Source organism: Sinocyclocheilus rhinocerous, unplaced genomic scaffold, assembly GCF_001515625.1.
Source record: "Sinocyclocheilus rhinocerous isolate Xijiao unplaced genomic scaffold, SAMN03320098_v1.1 scaffold1575, whole genome shotgun sequence".
NCBI lineage: Eukaryota > Metazoa > Chordata > Actinopteri > Cypriniformes > Cyprinidae > Sinocyclocheilus > Sinocyclocheilus rhinocerous.
In genome coordinates, this window is record NW_015626385.1 from 570,103 (window position 1) to 589,191 (window position 19,089).

General features: G+C 37.1%; 1 protein-coding gene and 1 pseudogene across 1 annotated transcript; both read left to right on the forward strand.

Moving 5' to 3' along the window:
• The first annotated feature begins 1,052 nt into the window (after positions 1-1,052).
• On the forward strand, positions 1,053-5,453 carry LOC107713450 (amiloride-sensitive amine oxidase [copper-containing]-like). Its single transcript, XM_016518951.1, has 5 exons — positions 1,053-1,128; positions 2,121-3,665; positions 3,831-4,119; positions 4,212-4,344; positions 5,184-5,453. Exons 2-5 carry the CDS (start codon positions 2,129-2,131, stop codon positions 5,451-5,453), a joined length of 2,229 nt encoding a protein of 742 aa, XP_016374437.1. The 5' UTR covers positions 1,053-1,128; positions 2,121-2,128.
• A 5,514-nt stretch (positions 5,454-10,967) lies between these two features.
• On the forward strand, positions 10,968-18,383 carry LOC107713456 (uncharacterized; annotated as a pseudogene).
• The last annotated feature ends 706 nt before the right edge of the window (positions 18,384-19,089 follow it).

Consider the following 19,089-nt stretch of genomic DNA (forward strand, 5'->3'; position numbering starts at 1 on the left):
GAAAGGGTAAATTCCACATGAATATATTGCAATGATATAGTGCACCATATGTCATGACCAGTTGCAATATGTGTGCCCAAAACTATATTACTAAAGGTGTATTGTTTTGTTAAAATATTGATATAATTGAGGAAAATATGAGATAAAAGAGACCATCTGTTAACATTTAGTTTGTAAGTGTCTTACCTGAAAGTGTGAAGACTGCACCTAAACTCGGGAAGCAATAACATGCAATAACCGTGTATGGAAACATTCAACATGCACCCGTTGTTAACTGCTAGTAATTTGACTATACCACATTCAAATTACAGATGTTGTTATTGGCATCTTTTCATGCCATAGTTGTTTTACATGATCTTTTCATTTTGCATTATGCTGTACATTTACATTGCATTATTTATCTAACTGTATATAATTCTGTATATTTCATTGTTTCCCCATGTTGCATATTCCACATATTCCATAGTGCATAATGCATTTTCTAATGCAGAAAGGGTAAATTCCACATGAATATATTGCAATGATATAGTGCACCGTATGTCATGACCAGTTGCAATATGTGTGCCCAAAACTATATTACTAAAGGTGTATTGTTTTGTTAAAATATTGATATAATTGAGGAAAATATGAGATAAAAGAGACCAGAAAAAGGTGGGGTGCTGAAGACGAGATAATATTAATGTGGAATGGACAAAAAGAAAAATGTACAAACCTTCTAATTTTTCTTCCTGATATCTGCAAATTGACCAAAATGCAATATATGTGTTACATATAAACAGTGCAAACACCTGTCGGCATGCAGCTGTCTGGTATTAATTCTCAATTTTACACTGAAACAGATTGTGATAGTCTGATACCCTGTGAAAAATCCACAAATGTGCACTGATAATGCAAGCAAACCCATTAATCATCTCTTGCTTTGTTCTTCTGAAGTTTTATGGCCTTTAGCTGGCCAATCACCTTCTGTTCAAGAGAGGTGGGTGGTTGATAAAAGCAGAAACATCAGAGCTGTACGATTCAGAAGAGGACTGCATCCACTGGCTGATCCAAAAAACACATTGCAGCTGTAGCAGCCACACGTTTGGGGTGAATTTATCCATCCTGCACGCTTTGAAACAGTCACTGAAGGTAAGCTCGTTCATTGATTTTTAATATCTGCCGCTTTCATTAGGCGCTCATTTTTATTCTAATTACAAGGTGAGTCACTGGACCTTTATGCAAAGGAGGGTTACATAATAGTGCAATTGAATCGACACTGCTGCAGAAAATGTTAGAAATAGATTGTGCCAAATGCAGAAAGAACACAGTGACATTTTGTATAGCAAAGAAGACCCTGAAAAACATAATAGCTTTTGGGTGGCGGAAAAACAACATCAGCTTAAGAATTGCCTATTACAGCTGAAGGAAGATTGCTAACAGCCCTCACTGGGGTAATTAAATACAGCATATTGGTTCATCTGTTTCTCATCCAAGTCAAGGAAGACAGAGGAAAAACAAGCAGGAAGCTGTGAGGAAGAGAGAGGTGTTGGCTCACACCATACTTGTATCTTTATTACTGTAATTTGGTTCAGATTTTCTGTGCAAAGAACACACTGATTCCAAGGGGGAGGCGCTCTAGAAATGATAACCTATGCTTACAAGAGCAGCTTAAAATAGATAGGAAAGTTTGAAAGACTTTACGTTGGCGTTACTAAGTCTGAGAATTTACAATAGGTTGAAGTTAAGGACAGACAGACACACAGAGAGATAGACAGATAGACAGAATTTGGCATATGGGATTTTTTTTTTGGGGGGGGGGCAGTTTTGTGTTAGAAATGTTGGTCTCAGTAGATGCAGCAGAAACATAAAGAGTAGGTCAACTAAACTAGCATGAATTTCTATGTTGGTCTAGGCTGGTTATTGCTGGTTTGGTGTTTGAGTAACTGTTGGACAATCGTAGCCATGCTGGTTCATCACAAGTAAAAACAACTGATGATGAACCAGCATGGCTGGTGGAGTGCTTTAAGGTTGCTGGTTAAGGTAGCTAGGAAGCTTGATGGGGACCAACACACAAGTTTGTTAAAATTAGTATAATAAACCTGAAAACTAAAGTGATGTGACATGGCTTGTTTATTTTGCAGGAGCCAAGATGTGGTTCTCCTGGATGCTGCTCCTGGCTTCTCTAGCTACGTCCACCGCTTCGTCAAGAAGTCGAGAGTGGGCTCTTCATGGAGCTGCAATGTTTGCCGATCTCACTCCCCAAGAGATGAACGCCGTGAGAGACTACCTCTACTCCTGCAGCGAGCTGGGCCTCACCTCGGCACGAGACAAGTCCCTCAAGAAGAACAGCATCCTCCTTATGGAGCTGCACGTTCCTCGCAAGCACGAGGCGCTCCGTGCGCTGGACAGAGGACAGGCGAGACCTTCACGGCAGGCACGTGTGGTGGTGCAGTTCGGCAACCAGGCGGTGCCAAATGTTACGGAGTACATCGTCGGACCCCTACCTTTCCCGAGGTCTTACCAGGTGAAGACGTTTAAGGGTGACCGTCCAATCCGTTTCGAGTCCAGGCCGATCTCCACTGTGGAGTACGAGCATCTCAATGGGGTTCTGGAGAAAGTAGGAGCTAAAGCAAACAATATTCTGCAAGAGAGCACTGGGTTTACTTACGGTAACTGCACTAATCGTTGCTTGACCTTCTCAGACATCGCTCCTCGTGGGTTGGCCCCAGGAGAGAGAAGGACGTGGATCATGCTGCAGAAGTTTGTGGAGGGCTACTTCATCCACCCGGTGGGCTTCGAGGTCCTCGTTAACCACAAAGATTTGGATCATGAAAAGTGGACGGTGGAGAAGGTGTGGTACAATAGGCAGTATTTCGACAGCTTGGAGGAACTTGTGGAGAAGTATGAGAAGGGGATGATCGATAAACTCAAGCTGCAGGAGCATGACGATGAGGATCTTTTTTCAACCTTCATTCCTCGTGGACACATGAATACACCGACGAACATTCATGGTGCAAAGCTTGTCGAACCCCAAGGCCGGAGATTCCAGGTGGATGGGAACTTTGTGGAATATGCCGGATGGTCTTTTGCATATCGGGTTCGCTCTTCGGCCGGGTTGCAGATCTTTGACCTTCGCTTCAACGGGGAGAGAATTGCTTATGAAATCGCACTGCAGGAGGCCATTGCCTTCTACTCCGGAGATTCTCCGGCTGCCATGCAGACCAAATACATTGATGCCGGATGGGCGATGGGCACTTCGGATTATGAGTTGGCACCTGGTATCGACTGTCCAGAAATTGCTCATTTTGTGGACCTTTATCATTACTATGACACAGACAAACCTGTGCGTTACAGAAACGCACTTTGCATTTTTGAAATGACCACAGCGCTTCCTCTGAGGAGACACTTCAATAGCAACTTCCAAGGAGGCTACAATTTCTATGGAGGCTTGGAAAACCATGTTCTGGTGATCAGAACTACATCTACGGTGTACAACTATGACTACATCTGGGACTTTGTCTTCTACCAGAATGGCGTAATGGAGTCTAGAGTGAGTGCGACTGGGTACATCCATGCAACGTTCTTCACGGAAAATGGACTGAACTATGGAACCAGGGTTTACAACTATGTTCTTGGCAACTTGCACACCCATCTAATTCATTACAAAGTGGACCTTGACATTGCAGGTGAGTTTAGCTCTTGCTTTGTTATCAGTGTACAATCTGAAGTCAAATAACAATCTATTTTGTGATCTCTGTGCACAAATTACAACACCATAGGTGGCAAATATAAGCCAACTGCATAACATGTTTCACTGAATAGAGATAATTCTGCTCTTTCTTTTTGTACAGGGAGGGACAACAGCTTTGAAACCATTGATCTGAAATATGTTAACTTTACCAACCCCTGGAGCCCAGGACACTCCATTGTGCAATCAAAACTGCATAGGACTCAGCATGAAACTGAACGTAGTGCTGCCTTCCGATTTGGCAAGAAGTTTCCCAAATACTTGCACTTCTACAATCCCAAACAAAACAACAAGTGGGGACATAAGAAGGGCTATCGGATCCAGTATAACTCGCATGCTAACAGCGTTTTGCCCCGGGGCTGGAGGGAGGAAAATGGTATTACGTGGTCAAGGTGGGCCTCAGCAATTAATTTAAAAGGAATAACACATTTTTCTCTTTTACACACTATTTTTGAGCAAATCTTTTTGATTTTGTTGATTGCAGATACCCGTTGGCTGTAACCAGACACAAGGACAATGAGGCCACCAGCTCTAGCATCTACACTCAGCATGACCCTTGGGAGCCTGTTGTTTCCTTTGAGGAATTCATTCGCAACAATGAAAACATAGTTAACCAGGTACACAGATGACTTATAGAGACTTGAGTTTGACCTCCAATTCCAAATGGACCACATGCAGTTCAAACGGGTCCTCATGGGCACTAAAAAGTAGACACAAAGCCAACACAATCAGCATTTACACAGGTGTATGAATAAAATTTGATGACAAAAAAGCTATTACCAACTATTCAAAATAGTTGAACACCAATTACTGTATTTAAATAGTAAATATACACAATTTGCTTGACGCTGATAAGAGATGACAAACTGCCAGATTATCAAATAATTAATCAGTTTAACTAATGCAGTAACTCAAAATGTTGTAAACGAATATAAACAGAATAACAGATTAAGATAAATGGAAACATCAATCAAACTCATTGTAACTCTGAATGCCCAAAACTCTGAATCACATGGAACAGGAACTGCAAAAAAATAAAAAATTCTACTTAAATCAATGTCAATAAAACAAAAAAAGTGTTATTTAAATGATTTAAGTGTGGTTTTATTATCAATATACTAGTATAGTTTTTATTATTTAGAATTAGTTTACATTTTTAGATATTCCATTTTTTTTTCAAGTTTTAGTAATTTAGTAATTTGTGTGTGTTTTAAATATGTCTCGTTTTTATTAATTTTATTGGTCATTTTAGTAATTCAGCTTACATTTTAATTTAAGTTTTATTTTATTTATTTTATTTCAGTTAATGTTTATTTTATTTCAATGAACAAAAATGTTTTTAATAGTTTGTTTTAATTGACAATAATACCCCTAACTGGCAGTAGGTAAACTACTAGACAAAAATATATAAAAATCTAAAAATACACAATTGACTCAATTATATGTTTCTTGGCAGGATTTGGTTGCCTGGGTGACGGTGGGATTCTTACACATTCCTCATTCTGAAGACATTCCCAACACAGCGACTCCAGGAAACGCGGTGGGATTCTTCCTGCGTCCCTTCAATTTTTTCGATGAGGACCCCTCGCTCGCGTCCCGCAGCACGGTTATTGTGCGACCAGATGAGAAGGGTCAGCCGAAGGTTCAGAGATGGACTCCAGAGGTCGTAGGTCACTGTGTCTCAGACAAGCCTTTCTTCTACAATGGCACATACGCTGGTGTCTAGACAGAGACTGAGCTCATTTCATATTGTGTTAGTGTGTTTGTGCTGTATATTAAATTATAAAAAGCTGAAATCTGTGAAATAAAATGCTGATGGTGTCAAATATTTACAATCATAAAAAAATGGAGTGTACCTTTTTACAGGGAGCTGAACAAATAAACCTCAAATGCTTTAAATGTGGAACTAAAAAAGCTCACAAGCTTCTGCCATTTTTCACAACCTAAACATGGTAAAGATCACTATGACAATGTTTTATATGTCTTTCTGAATACAAATATATTTTGCATAAAAATGCAGGATTTTAAGGATATTTACTGTAAATTTACATTGTTATATTATTTTCATGACAGTTAAGCAGAAATCCTCTCTCTTTTTTTAAATAGCATAAATTAAATTCTGTAAACAAATATGTCCATATGATGTATACTTACATTGTATATATATATATATATATACAGTGGGTACGGAAAGTATTCTTTTCCATTCAAGTAGGGTTGATCGTTTTAATGAGATTCACCTGTTGAAGTGTTTTTTAAAATAAATGTGTAATAATTTCATGCTAGTGTATAATTTCATGCGCTGCGAGTAGTGTTTTTATTGGTTGTCATGGTAACCGCGAGCAGTGGGATGAAGTGAGGACCCTTGAGATCCGTAAGTGAGCGGATGTAGCCATGGACGAGGCTTATCAGTGGAGAACATCCAGGATGCAGGATGGCGTATCCGTGAGCGCACTGATCCTGGCGCTCCTGTGTGAGCTGAGCGTGAGCGGGAAACAGGGGCTCCTTACGCAAACACATCCATTCTGGAATCTCTCTGCAAACAGACCATAATTCACTTGCAGAGTCTCCCAGGGAAACCTACAAGAGATGGGTGGAGAAATAGAGAGTCAATTGATACAAAGAATCATAATCTTACAATAATCTGATTGATTAGAATTATTTATTTTAGCTTTAATTGACAAGTCACTTTTAAAACAGCTTGGAAAAGGAATTTTGTAAACAAAATTAATAAAACATAATTGTATTGCATACTATTTAATTGTATAGCACATATATAAATAATTATATATAATACAAATAAATTATGTATATTATAAATAAACTAAAACATTTAAAACCAACACCAAATAAAAAAATATAGAAACAACTTATATGTATAAATTATATATAAAACATTTTCACAAACATATTTCATTACATAAGTGTACATCAGCTTTAGATTTTACTTTTTATTTTTTATTTTAGTCTTTTAGAAAATATTTTTATAACATATTTATACATACATACTAGTCAATAATCTTTCAGCAACTGAAACGTGGGACTGTTGGTGGCCAATAAGACATTCTTTTCTCTCTAACTGTTTGTTCAGGTTTTTACAGTGTATGTTAAAGTTGTCTGTAGTAACGATGGAACAGCACAGCGATGGAGTAGTAAAGCCATCTTATATAGGGTGACCATTCTTAAAACTCACCATGGCAACAACAATAACAGATGTGTCACATTACATCGGAATCTTTACAAAACAAGTCTGTTTGTGAGAGTCTTCAAGATTCTCGTCTAAACACACACACACACACACACACACACACACACACACACAGGTATTTAGGTTCCTAAAGTGATAGATAATTTTAAAGATATTAGTTGTAAATGTTTCTCCAAAGATCATTTAGGATCTTACTTCAGTATTGTTTATGTTCTTCATTTTTGCATTAATCAATCTTGGATTTTCTCTATGTCATGTCTTGGAAATAAAGCAAAGAAAGCTTCCAAAGTTAAATATGAATGAAAGAAATGTGATCATCAACACAGAACAAGGTCAATGCAGCAGGAACAATGACAGGTGCACCACTTTTCGGTTTAATTCTCACAACTGAAAGAGACTGTTGAATTGTGTTTGGAAACCCTTCCACTTAGTGGCTATGTGGGGAAATTACAACTGCACCTGCAAATAGGGCGACTTTGAACGAAAGTGTGCTGTTAGCGGAGTTTGATGGTTACAAAATAGAAAAAGCCTTTGTATACTACATTCTGTAACACGGATCTTAATCTGTACATCAAAAACACTTTCAAATATGAAAACAAGAAACTTGTAAAAACTGACACTTCTAAATGTTTTAGTTTAGTTAGACACTTCTAAAGTTTAGTATTATGCTTTGTTACGATCCAAAATAAAAATATTAAAAAAATGATATAAAACCTTTGAATATGTTGTTACCTTGATACACAGTAGCAACATTCATATAGTTTTACAGTTTGTTATAATAAACAAAACCTTTCCAGTAAATAGAAATGATTTGTGTCCTTATTTCTAAAGTAGTTGTCTTTTCGTGTGAAATATTGTCAGTTTAGGGTCCATCCCAATAACATTTCAGCTAAATTACCTCCTTACAGAGGACACGCTCATAGTCATGGAAGTCTGAGGTGGAGCTAATGACAATTTAATGCTCTTGGCAGACCTGTTTTTGGTTAATTTCATTATCTGCAGAACAGACCTCTGTCACAATTTAAAAATGTTTCTGAGTTGGACATCAAAGCATAGTCAGGATAAAAACAAAGAACAAATTATCAAAGTTTAATGATGAAATACATTGTTCAGTTATTGTTTCCCACACATAATTTCTGTTACTGTGTGTGTTTGTGTTACGTACTGCTCAGAGACACAAGGTTGAGGATCCAAATGGGACAATCCAGAATCACAACCTGTAAACAGGTAAAGTCACAAACAATCCAAATGAGCAACGGGGCAGAAAACACATGCCAAGTCCAAAAAAAAAAAAAGACAGCTAACCAGTGTGACAGCGTGAACAGGGTTTATATAAGCAGAGACTGATGAGGTAATGAAGCACAGCTGAATGCAATCAGGCCTAATAAAGGTTCTGTGAAATGCAGTTCTTGAATGATGACAATGGCCTAAAGAGGAGTGCCCTCTGGTGGAAATCAAGGGCACTCCAGCTGCATTGAGCCCCTGCAGTATCAAGAACACAAGGATGGAGTAAGACGTTTGGAATAATTATTGACAGCACTTGTTATGCTGTAGAAGCAGATTTAATTGAATTTTTCCTGTCTTGTTCACACAAACACATGCTACAATAGATTTTAGAATTTATGTTGAGTATGATTTCCCCAACAGTAGTTCATTTCACAAGCATCTCCAGAAGCCTTATTCACAATTACAACTAAGTGACACAACAAAAGCAATGTGAGTCAGAACAATCAATAATTGTTGAACATTTAAACATTATCTTCAAAAATCATTTTCACCACTATTTGATGTATGAGAAAATTGTTGTCACATTTCATGTATATAATCACAGTATGAAATACAGGTGGACAAGTTTCAATCTGGTTTCCGACAGCACCACAGCACAGAGACAGTGCTCATAAAGATAAATGATATTCCCTTCAATTCTAATTCTGGCAAAGTATCAGTGCTGGTACTACTAGATCTCAGTGCTGCGTTTGACACTGTCGATCATAACATACTTCTAGAGAGACTGGAAAACTGGGTCGGGCTTTCTGGGATGGTCATCAAATGGTTCAGGTCATACTTAGAAGGGAGAGGTTATTATGTGAGTATAGGAGAGCATAAAACTAAGTGGACGTCCATGACATGCGGAGTCCCACAAGGCTCAATTCTTGCACCGCTCTTGTTTAGCCTGTATATGCATGAAGTTCTCAAGGTGAATGCATACTTTGACTCTAGGGGTCTAACAACTAAAAATCAAGTCAGGAATCTTGGTGTGATTCTGGAGACAGACCTTAGTTTCAGTAGTCATGTCAAAGCAGTAACTAAATCAGCGTACTATCATCTCAAAAACATGCTAGAATTAGATGTTTTGTTTCCAGTCAAGACTTGGAGAAACTTGTTCATGCCTTCATCACCAGCAAGGTGGACTATTGTAATGGTCTCCTCACCGGCCTTCCCAAGAAGACCATTAGACAGCTGCAGCTCATCCAGAACGCTGCTGCCAGAATTCTGACTAGAATCAGAAAATCTGAGCATATCATACCAGTCCTCAGGTCCTTACACTGGCTTCCAGTTACATAAAGGATTGTTTTTAAAGCACTATTACTCATTTATAAATCACTCAATGGCCTAGGACCTAAATACAGTGCAGATATGCTTATTAAATATAAGCCTAACAGACTACTCAGATCATTAGGATAGAGTCAGTTAGAAATACCAAGGGTTCACTCAAAACAAGGGGAGTCTGCTTTTAGCTATTATGCTATTAAGCTGGAATCAGCTTCCAGAAGAGATCAGATGTGATAAAACATTAGCCACATTTAAATCTACTCAAAACTCACCTGTTTAGCTGTGCATTTACTGAAAGAGCACTGTGCCACGTCCGAACTGATTGCACTGTATTTTATATATAATCATCATTTATTTACCATTTACCGGATCATCAAGAACTTCAAGGAGAGAGGTTCAACTGCAGTGAAGAAGTCTTCAGGATGTCCCAGAGTGTCCAGCAAGCGCCAGGACCGTCTCCTCTATTAATAATTATTATTTTATTATAATTAATTAATAAATTATAATAAAATAATTTAATAAATTATAATACATTAATTAATCAATATAATAAATGTATTATAATTATCCCAATTAGAGTCATATTTTATGTTACCTCTTATTTTAACTCTATTCCTTATTATTTATTCACCTCACATCAAGGAGGTTCCAGTTTGAGTCCTGCCTGAACCAGGAGGTCTTTCTGTGTGTTTTGGACAGTTTGGATGTTCTCTCATCAGTGTTGTCGTAGGTTTCTTCCAGGTTCTCCGGTCTCCCAAACTATCCAAAGACATGTATAGGTGAATTGGAGACACTGAATTGTCCATAGAATTTGTGTATGTCTGTATTTGTGAGCCTGACCATCATTCACGGTATTGCCCTGCCTTCAGCCCGAGATGCTGGGAAAGCGACCCTACAAAGGACAAGCAGTTTGGAGAATGGATGTTGTTTGTATAAGAATGGAAAGGTGAAAGTTATTTTTTTAACCTGGTTTGTTCCGATTAGCAGAAAATTGTGTAGTTAAGACAGCTGCCACTAGAGGGCAAAATTAACATCAAATGGACAGTTTACAAAGTTTATTGAGATGCTCTATACAGTGCAAATAAACTCTGGTCTCTGATGGTTTATATCTGCGATGCCTTTAGTACCATGACTAGTGTTTGTTCTTTGTGTTGTTTATTTTTACATAACATTTTATTTTGTTTTTATAATTTATTAAATAGCATTGTTTAATTTTTGCTTACTGTTTATTTGCACATTTTGTACCTCTAACATAATAGATGCATGCTTTATGTAAGGTTCTTGTCAATACACAACCACAATACAATTTCAGAACATCTGAAAACTGAAATAAAATGTCAACTCTGACTCATGCGCAAAATGTAACCAACTGGTTCAGTGTGTTCAAAAGGAAAGTGATTACATTGTTCTACAAATGCCATCAAACAGCGTATTTTCCTATAAATCACATGACCATAAGGGCGTTGCCATCAGTCGACTGTTTGCCTGCAAGTATTTAAAGTCATTTGGAACCGAAGGATCAAAAACAGTAAGTAAAACTGATTTATTGCATTATAACTATAAGAAACACCCATATAAATTAACGGAGGACAGCACTGTATAAAACATAAACGGATTGAACCGGCACCAATGCCCATTGCCCATTTCCATTTGTTCATATCTAGCAGCTAACATTATGTTTTAAAACATTTTCTTAGCTCAAAAATTAACGGCGAGTATTTGAAATAACATCCCATTGTGATCCGAAGGATTCTGAAGATGCAGAAATATAGACTTTTTATAGATTTATGTGTAATGCTACTTTATTCCTAGCTGCATTAATCTTTAAAAATACAAGAGACTGCTTGATGATCACAAATATATATTGCCATAAACATATTGTCATAATCATGTTTATTTATTAATTTATATTTCATTGTTGATTCTGGACTTCCTCATATCTGTATTTTGCACGCGCATATTTCAGGCGCGACTGAATAAGTGTGTTCTCTTTATGTCAGATAATGATAGCATACAGCAGCGGCAGCGCCCCCCTCCGGGAAATATTTCTGTTTTAAACCATGAAGGCGAGCCAATGGATATCACAAAAGCAACGTGCAAACTTTGCGCAAAAGATATGCCGGTGAACATCTTAACCTCAGTCAATTCACTATACAGAAAGTGAAAGTTAAAAAAAGTAAATACTGACGGCGCTTTCGGCATCAAAAACAATGATTTGTCACCATTGTCATACATAGACACAATCTCACACACAAATGTACCGTTTTTTGTTAGGTCTACATATTCTTTACCTCGGTACACTGTTCAGTAAGCATACATACAGTTAAGGAAGTTTGTTCTAGTCTAATTTACCCACACTCCTGCATTAAACGTAAAGTGGATTTGAGCTGCGGTCAGTCACAGAAAGTGAGATATTGTGCTTTTAGATTTTTTCAATAAACATGTTTTTGAAGCATAGGCCTAGTCTTACTCTTTTATGGACAGGTATCTGTCATGCGGAGTCTATGTTACAAAGCAATGTGCTGCTAAATAATAAAAAAAAAAATAATTCTCACAAAAGGCATCTTGTCTACAGAAGAGCTCAACAAAATGTTAACATGTAGACCAACCTCCCTGTGCTGGGTTGCTCATATTATGTGTCACAATAGCCAGAGATATTGTCAAAAGCATCAAATATGGGCAATATTAAGAGGATTTGACATTTCCAGTTAGGCCTGTGCATTCTTATTATTAGGCCTATTATTATTAAGTTACTTTTATTGTTAAATTACAATTTGTCCCGCAATAGCCTACTTTCATAGCGCATCACCGCATAACTGACTCGCTGTGATGATAATAAAAGGTTAGGCTGTTTTTAAAAAGGTTTTACTTTATACAATGAATTATAGGCCTATAATTAACATTATAAATACTGCAGTCATCACTGAAAATGAAGAGCTTTATTTCAAGCGCTGACTTTCAAAAACAACCTGTTTAACGGTTGTAACACTTTTTGTTTCAGCATCTGTAACTAACTGAATTTTTGAGCTAGAGTGCTCAAACTTTTATACAAAGCACCCACATTTGTTCACTACAAAAGGTTCCAATTCATACTTCTGTAAGAATATCACAGCCCCTATAAGTTGATGTCAAATACATGGAGTGCCTTTGTTACATCACTACTGGGGTAGGTTGTAACACATGCTGGGGTAAGTTGTAACAATTAGACAAAAGAAGCAAAAACAGCAGCCAACCCATGAAGTAGGCTACATTATTGTGCACTGTAAACTGAGTGTGTATTTAATTGTTTTGTTTCTCTGACTGTTAGCCTACAGAAACCATTCAATCATACCTTAGGTAAATTGCGCCGTTTAACAAAACGAAAATAGAATAGCACACCAGAAATAATCTATGCACATAGAACAAAGTATAAAAGTCTGTGATTCAAGCTGAATTAGTTGCAAAACTAAAAATCTAAGAACTTAAAAGGAATTTCAGTGCATTGTGATCACCAGATGGCACTAAACCTGATATTTAAGAACCAACTTCCGAATCCCTGTGAACATCTTTAAAAAAAAATATTGGTCAAACCTCAGTAATCTCATCGGTTGATTTTTTTTCTTTTCGGTGTTTTGTCTAGCATGGATCCAGTGGGAGTGAATTCAATAGAAACTGCAGCTCTAGGAAGACCCTTCCAGCTGGGGATGTTGTATGACTGCAGGAGAGATGTTCTAGTACCAGGTGCTGCAATATGATGGGCTGAATGAAACTGTTGTCCCGAATCTATTAAGCCTTTAATGTTTTCAAGACATATGAAAAAAAAAATAGAGTAAAATAATTTAATGCTTAATATTTATGGGGCTGTTGTAAAAAACTTACAATATAAAAAGTAGGTAATTTTAATCTTTTACAGCCTTAAATAAAAGTCTTTCCCAGCATTCATTCAGATCTTATAGCCTTTAAGTCCCCATAGAGAATATAATACTATATATATGATATTTCATTATAATTGTTATTATAATTCCATAATTAGAATTGTGTCTTTTTCTGTATTTCTGATTTACTTGTCATTAATCGTTTATTTTATTCTCTTTTTACTTATACGGTTTGAATTATTTGTACTCGTTAGTCGCTCTGCAAATGGAAGAGAATGGTCAATGGAGGCAAGAAACAAAAAAATAATGCGGTGTTGTCTGCTGGAAAAAAAAGTGAAGGAGCTGATTAAAATTCAGTTTAATGAATGAATAAAGTATTTACATGTACATTGTTCATTTTCTCCATTACAGGAATCAGACTTTGGAGTAAAGAGCAGCTGCAGCAGAACATAAGCAATACAGCCCAAATTAATACAGTTTTCACAGTCACTGCTTCAGACTCAATTGAGGAGAAATCTAGATTGCTGAATATTGATGGTTGTCTGAAACTGAGTCTTTTAGGTGGACTCATCAATGTAAGTGGAGCTGCCAGTTATCTCAAAGACACCAAGAAATCATTCAATCAACAGAGACTGACATTACATTATCATTCAACCACTGAGTTTAAAGAACTGATCATGAACCACTTTCCTTCTGGAGAAATGGCTCATTATGACAATGATGTAGCCACACATGTAGTAACAGCAGTGCTGTATGGAGCAGATGCCTGCTTTGTTTTTGATAGAGAAGTTTCATCAGATGAAGACAAAAGGGTGATAGCAGTAGATGTAAATGCTGTCTTTGGGAAGCTAAAAGGCGTTTCAGTAGGTGCAAACATTAATCTGAATGACAATCAGAAGACTGCAGCCCAAAAATTCAGCTGTACATTTTATGGCGACTTTCAGCTGCCATGTAATCCGACCTCTTTTGAAGATGCTATGAAGGTATTTGAAGATCTTCCCAAACTGTTGGGAGAAAACAAAGAGCTTGCAGTTCCTTTGAGAGTTTGGCTTTATCCTTTGGACAAACTTTTCTCAAGAGTTGTAAAGTTTCAGCATGAAATCAGCATAGGTCTAAGCACAGACATTGAATCTGTAATTGAGAGTTTAAGTACGACTGAGATGAAATGCAGTGATCTTCTGACAGACACACCTGCTTTGAGATTTAGTGCATTTCATGACAAAATCAATGACATGAAGAAAAACTGCTACCAGTGCAGGTTGAGTCTCATGAAGAAACTTGGCTCTCTCTTACCAAAGATAAGAGGGAAATTTATAGAGGATACAGCGTTGATCGATCTGCTAAATGATCATCAGCAATCTCCATTTGAAAGAAGCGCTCTTGAACAATGGCTGAAAGAGAAAGATGAAGAATCTGACATCATTAAATCATTGCTCACACAACTGAATGACCCTGAAGTAAAGGGAGAAATCAACCTCAATACAAATGTGATGAATCTTGAAGTTAAACATTTGGTCAGCTACACGTTCACATCACTTGGCTGGCCAGATGTGCTGCTTTCTAAACAAAAGACCTACCTGAGTTCAACAAAAGGAAAAAATGGAGAGAAAAGCTCTGAATCTGAACACAAGACTTGGCTCACACCTGAAATCCAGAAGACTATGAGGAACAACTTGAAGGTATTTAAAAACATGATTGATTTAAACAATAGCAAATCAGTGAAGTTTATTGTTGCATCAAAAGAAATGGAAAATAGTCCAGGTTCCTGCATACTGCTGTATGAAAATGAATCTAATGAAGCTGTTTGCTTCACTCCTCCATCAAAACCAGACTGTCCAATCATTGACGATATCAGATGTAGGCAAGTGGTTTTGAAAGTGTCTCCACCGTGTCCTGCTACAGAGGAGCTCAAATTACTGTACAAAATGAAGGAGGAGAAAGACTGGAAATCTCAAACTGTGTCACAGAACCAGAATACAGTGACTCTGACTGATCTCAGACCAGATACTGAGTACAGTATTAAATGTGCAGCAGTGGGAAAACTCAACTACACCGTAGACAGTGATGTGACGCGCCTCACAGTCATAAACCAGAATCTCATCAAAGCCAAAGAGTCTGCGATTGAAAATCTCAGTTGGACTGAAAACAAGTGCAGTGTACTTTTGAAATACACCAGTGAAACAACTTTTACTGCACTTTATAAGAAAATACAAGATATGCAGCAAAACTGCCAAACCTACAGACAAGATTTCAGTGACCAAATTAAATGTGTGATCCAGTCAGTTAAAGCTTGTGAGAAAGAGTCTAGTGCTCTAAAGGATCTTCTACAAGCTCATGATGAGTCTCCATTTAATGAAAAGGGTCTAAAAGAGTGGATCACAGTGAAAGAAGAAGAATTGAACACCGTTAATGAGTTTCTTCAGCAGTTACTGGACCTTGGAGCCGAAGTGAACAGAAGCTTGAACTCATATTTGTCAGATATTCAGGTGGAGAATGTGTTTTGTTACACTTTCAGTTCTCTTGAGCTGACAGATGAGTTACTTATTGATCAAGAAAATTACATAAATCCTCAAAAGATGAGAAATACACAGAAAACACATGATGTAGCATCTCAATCATGGCTCACTGGAAACATCAGGGAGAAAATGAGAGAACATCTGAAAATATTTAAAGAGCTGATGACATCACATAGCAATCAAAGCACTAAATGTATGGTTCTCATTAAAGACCATGAAAAGCACGCAGGTTCCTGCATTCTCCTGTATAAAAATGGATGTAATGAAGCTGTTTGCTTCACTTCTCCATCAAAACCAGAAAGTCCAATCATTAAAGATGTCAGGTACAGGCAAGTGGTTTTGAAAGTGTCTCCACCGTGTCCTGCTACAGAGGAGCTCAAATTACTGTACAAAATGAAGGAGGAGAAAGACTGGAGATCTCAAACTGTGTCACAGAACCAGAATACAGTGACTCTGACTGATCTCAGACCAGATACTGAGTACAGCATTAAATGTGCAGCAGTGGGAAAACTCAACTACATCACTGATTCTGATGTCACCTCAGTTATCACAAACACAAAGGTACAGTATGATGTGTATTTAATTATCTATCTATCTATCTATCTATCTATCTTCTATCTATCTATCTATCTATCTAATAATATATAACACAAAACCTTTCAACTAGAAACTTACAATGCTTACCTCTTCTGGATTGAGTTTTGCTGCACATTTTAAATTTTAATTTACGATTTTTTTTTTAAATATAGCATTGTACAACATTTACACATAATGGTCTTTATTGCTATTACATTTTTAATGCTTTACATTACAGGACAAAAATGAACTCATCAAAAAAAGCATCTTAATTGAAGATGGAAATCCTGCTCTATACCGTCTGCAAACAAGTACAGACAATTTGGAGCAATCTGAACCATATAGACAATTAACCTTTGGAGAGAGAGATAAAAACAAACCCCATAAAGCCATTCTGATGGTGGGAGAAACAGGAACAGGAAAAACAACCCTGATCAATGCAATGATCAACTACATGCTGGGTGTTCAGAGAGAAGACAAGGTTTGGTTTGAGATCACAGATGATCAGAGCGACCGAACATCAGTTCACAGTCAGACCTCCAGAATCACTGTTTATGGGTTTTATCTGCAAGAGAGTCCAATCGATTTAACAATCATCGACACACCAGGATATGGAGACACACGTGGGACTGATCTAGATAAAGACATTGGCAAGAATTTGCTTAATTGCTTGAGTAAATCTGCAGATGGGATTGATGAAATATATGCAGTGTGTCTGGTGATTAAAGCAACACAGAATCGTCTCTCTGACAGACAGATATACATATTTGATGCTGTTCAGTCTTTATTTGGAAGAGATATTGCTGAAAACATTGTGTTGCTCTTCACACACTCAGATGGTACTCAACCTAAAGTTGCCCTGACGGCTCTTAAAGAGGCTGAAATCAAGTGTGCAGTAAATGACAAGAATCAGCCAGTGTTTTTCCTGTTTAACAATTTTCAGTCAGACACTGCTGATGAAGAATATGAAATGATACAGGAACATGCATGGGATCTCAGTTTTAGAGGAATGGAAGGATTGTTCAAGTTTCTTGACATAATAAAACCAAAATCCCTGAAGATGACTCGAGATGTGTTACAACAACATAAACAGCTGGAGGCAAAAGTCTCCAATTTACAATCCTGTGTTCAAATGATGGAAATAAAGCAAAATGAGCTGAAACCAACTCAAGAAGCCATAGACAATAAGGTCTTTGAGTGTGAAGTTGAAGTGTGCTACAAAGAGATGGCTGATATTGATCGTTCTGTAGGCATAATGGCAACATGCTGCACCGTCTGTCAGGAGAACTGTGTTTACCCAGATGCATCGTTCATCACTGATCTCTCATGGTACAGGGGGATGAGAGATTATCACTGTACAGTGTGCCCACTTAGATGCCACTACAGCAAACATGTCAAATCAGCAAAAATATATGTAATAAAGACAAAGAAGGAGAACATTTGAAGATTTAAAGAAGAAATATGATAATAAGATTAGGGATGATGAAAAAGAGCTGCAAGAATCAGAGATTGAGAAAATAAAGCTTTTGAATGAAGCTTTTGGCTGTGTGGAGATCCTGCAGATGATCGCACTCAATGCTGAATCACTGTTCATCCTTCAGCACATTGATTTTCTGATTGAGAAGCTGAAGGAAATAAATGAGCCTGAAAAAGCCCAAACACTGGAAAACATCAAGAAGAGAGCAGAAGAAAAACAAAGAGCAACTGGATTCTAAAAAAAAATAAACAAATCATGTCTTAGCTACTCAAACCCTGCTGACACTCTGAAAACAAGATCCTGAAAATGTTTCTGCTTCTTTCAAAACATGTCTTTCATATGATGTAAAGCTATATATTATCATTCATTGTAATTGTTGTATGCATCTAACATTTTACTGTCATCCGACTTGTACTGTATCTATATCCTCACACTTGTATTTTTTTTTTCCATTTGAAAGTTACTTTGGATAAACAGCACCTGCTAAATTAACTGATGTAAAATACTACACTGTAAAAAATCAAAAGTTGAGAAAACTTAAAAGTAAGGCAACCAGCTTTTTTGAGTTTTCTCAACTTTTTGTTGTATAAACTGAATACAACAAGTTGAGAAAACTCAAAAATCTGCTGAAGCTGGTTGCCTTAAACTTTTAAGTTTTCTCAACTTTTGATTTTTTTTACAGTGTATGGTGCTTACTGTAGTATTTGTCCTGGAACTGACAACAGTATAATCTAATCAGTTTATGCGGTAAGATAAATTTGAAAGTGTAGCAGTAATATTGTAAAAGACACAACCACAATATTGAAATTTATCATAAAAGTATGTGTAAAATCATGGCCACTACGAGGCTGCTATAGGGACACTTTAGATTGTATTATTAAGGGCTGCCATCTAGAGGTCATACGAGAAAATGTTGCATATTCATCAGGTGAAGAAACAGTGATAAAAATCTGAGACTGTCACAAAAGCTCTTAGAATGTGTTTTCTTATCTTCTATGACATTTGTGGGCCTTACATGTTTATTGCTTTATGTTTTTTCTTTGAATTAATACTAAAATCTTAGTGAATATGCAGCGGAAATATGAAATGCTTTCATGTGTATCTTACTTATATAAATAAAGTCATTACATTTCTTTTTTCCAGAATATTACTGTACAGCATTTCTTGTCAGAACCAAA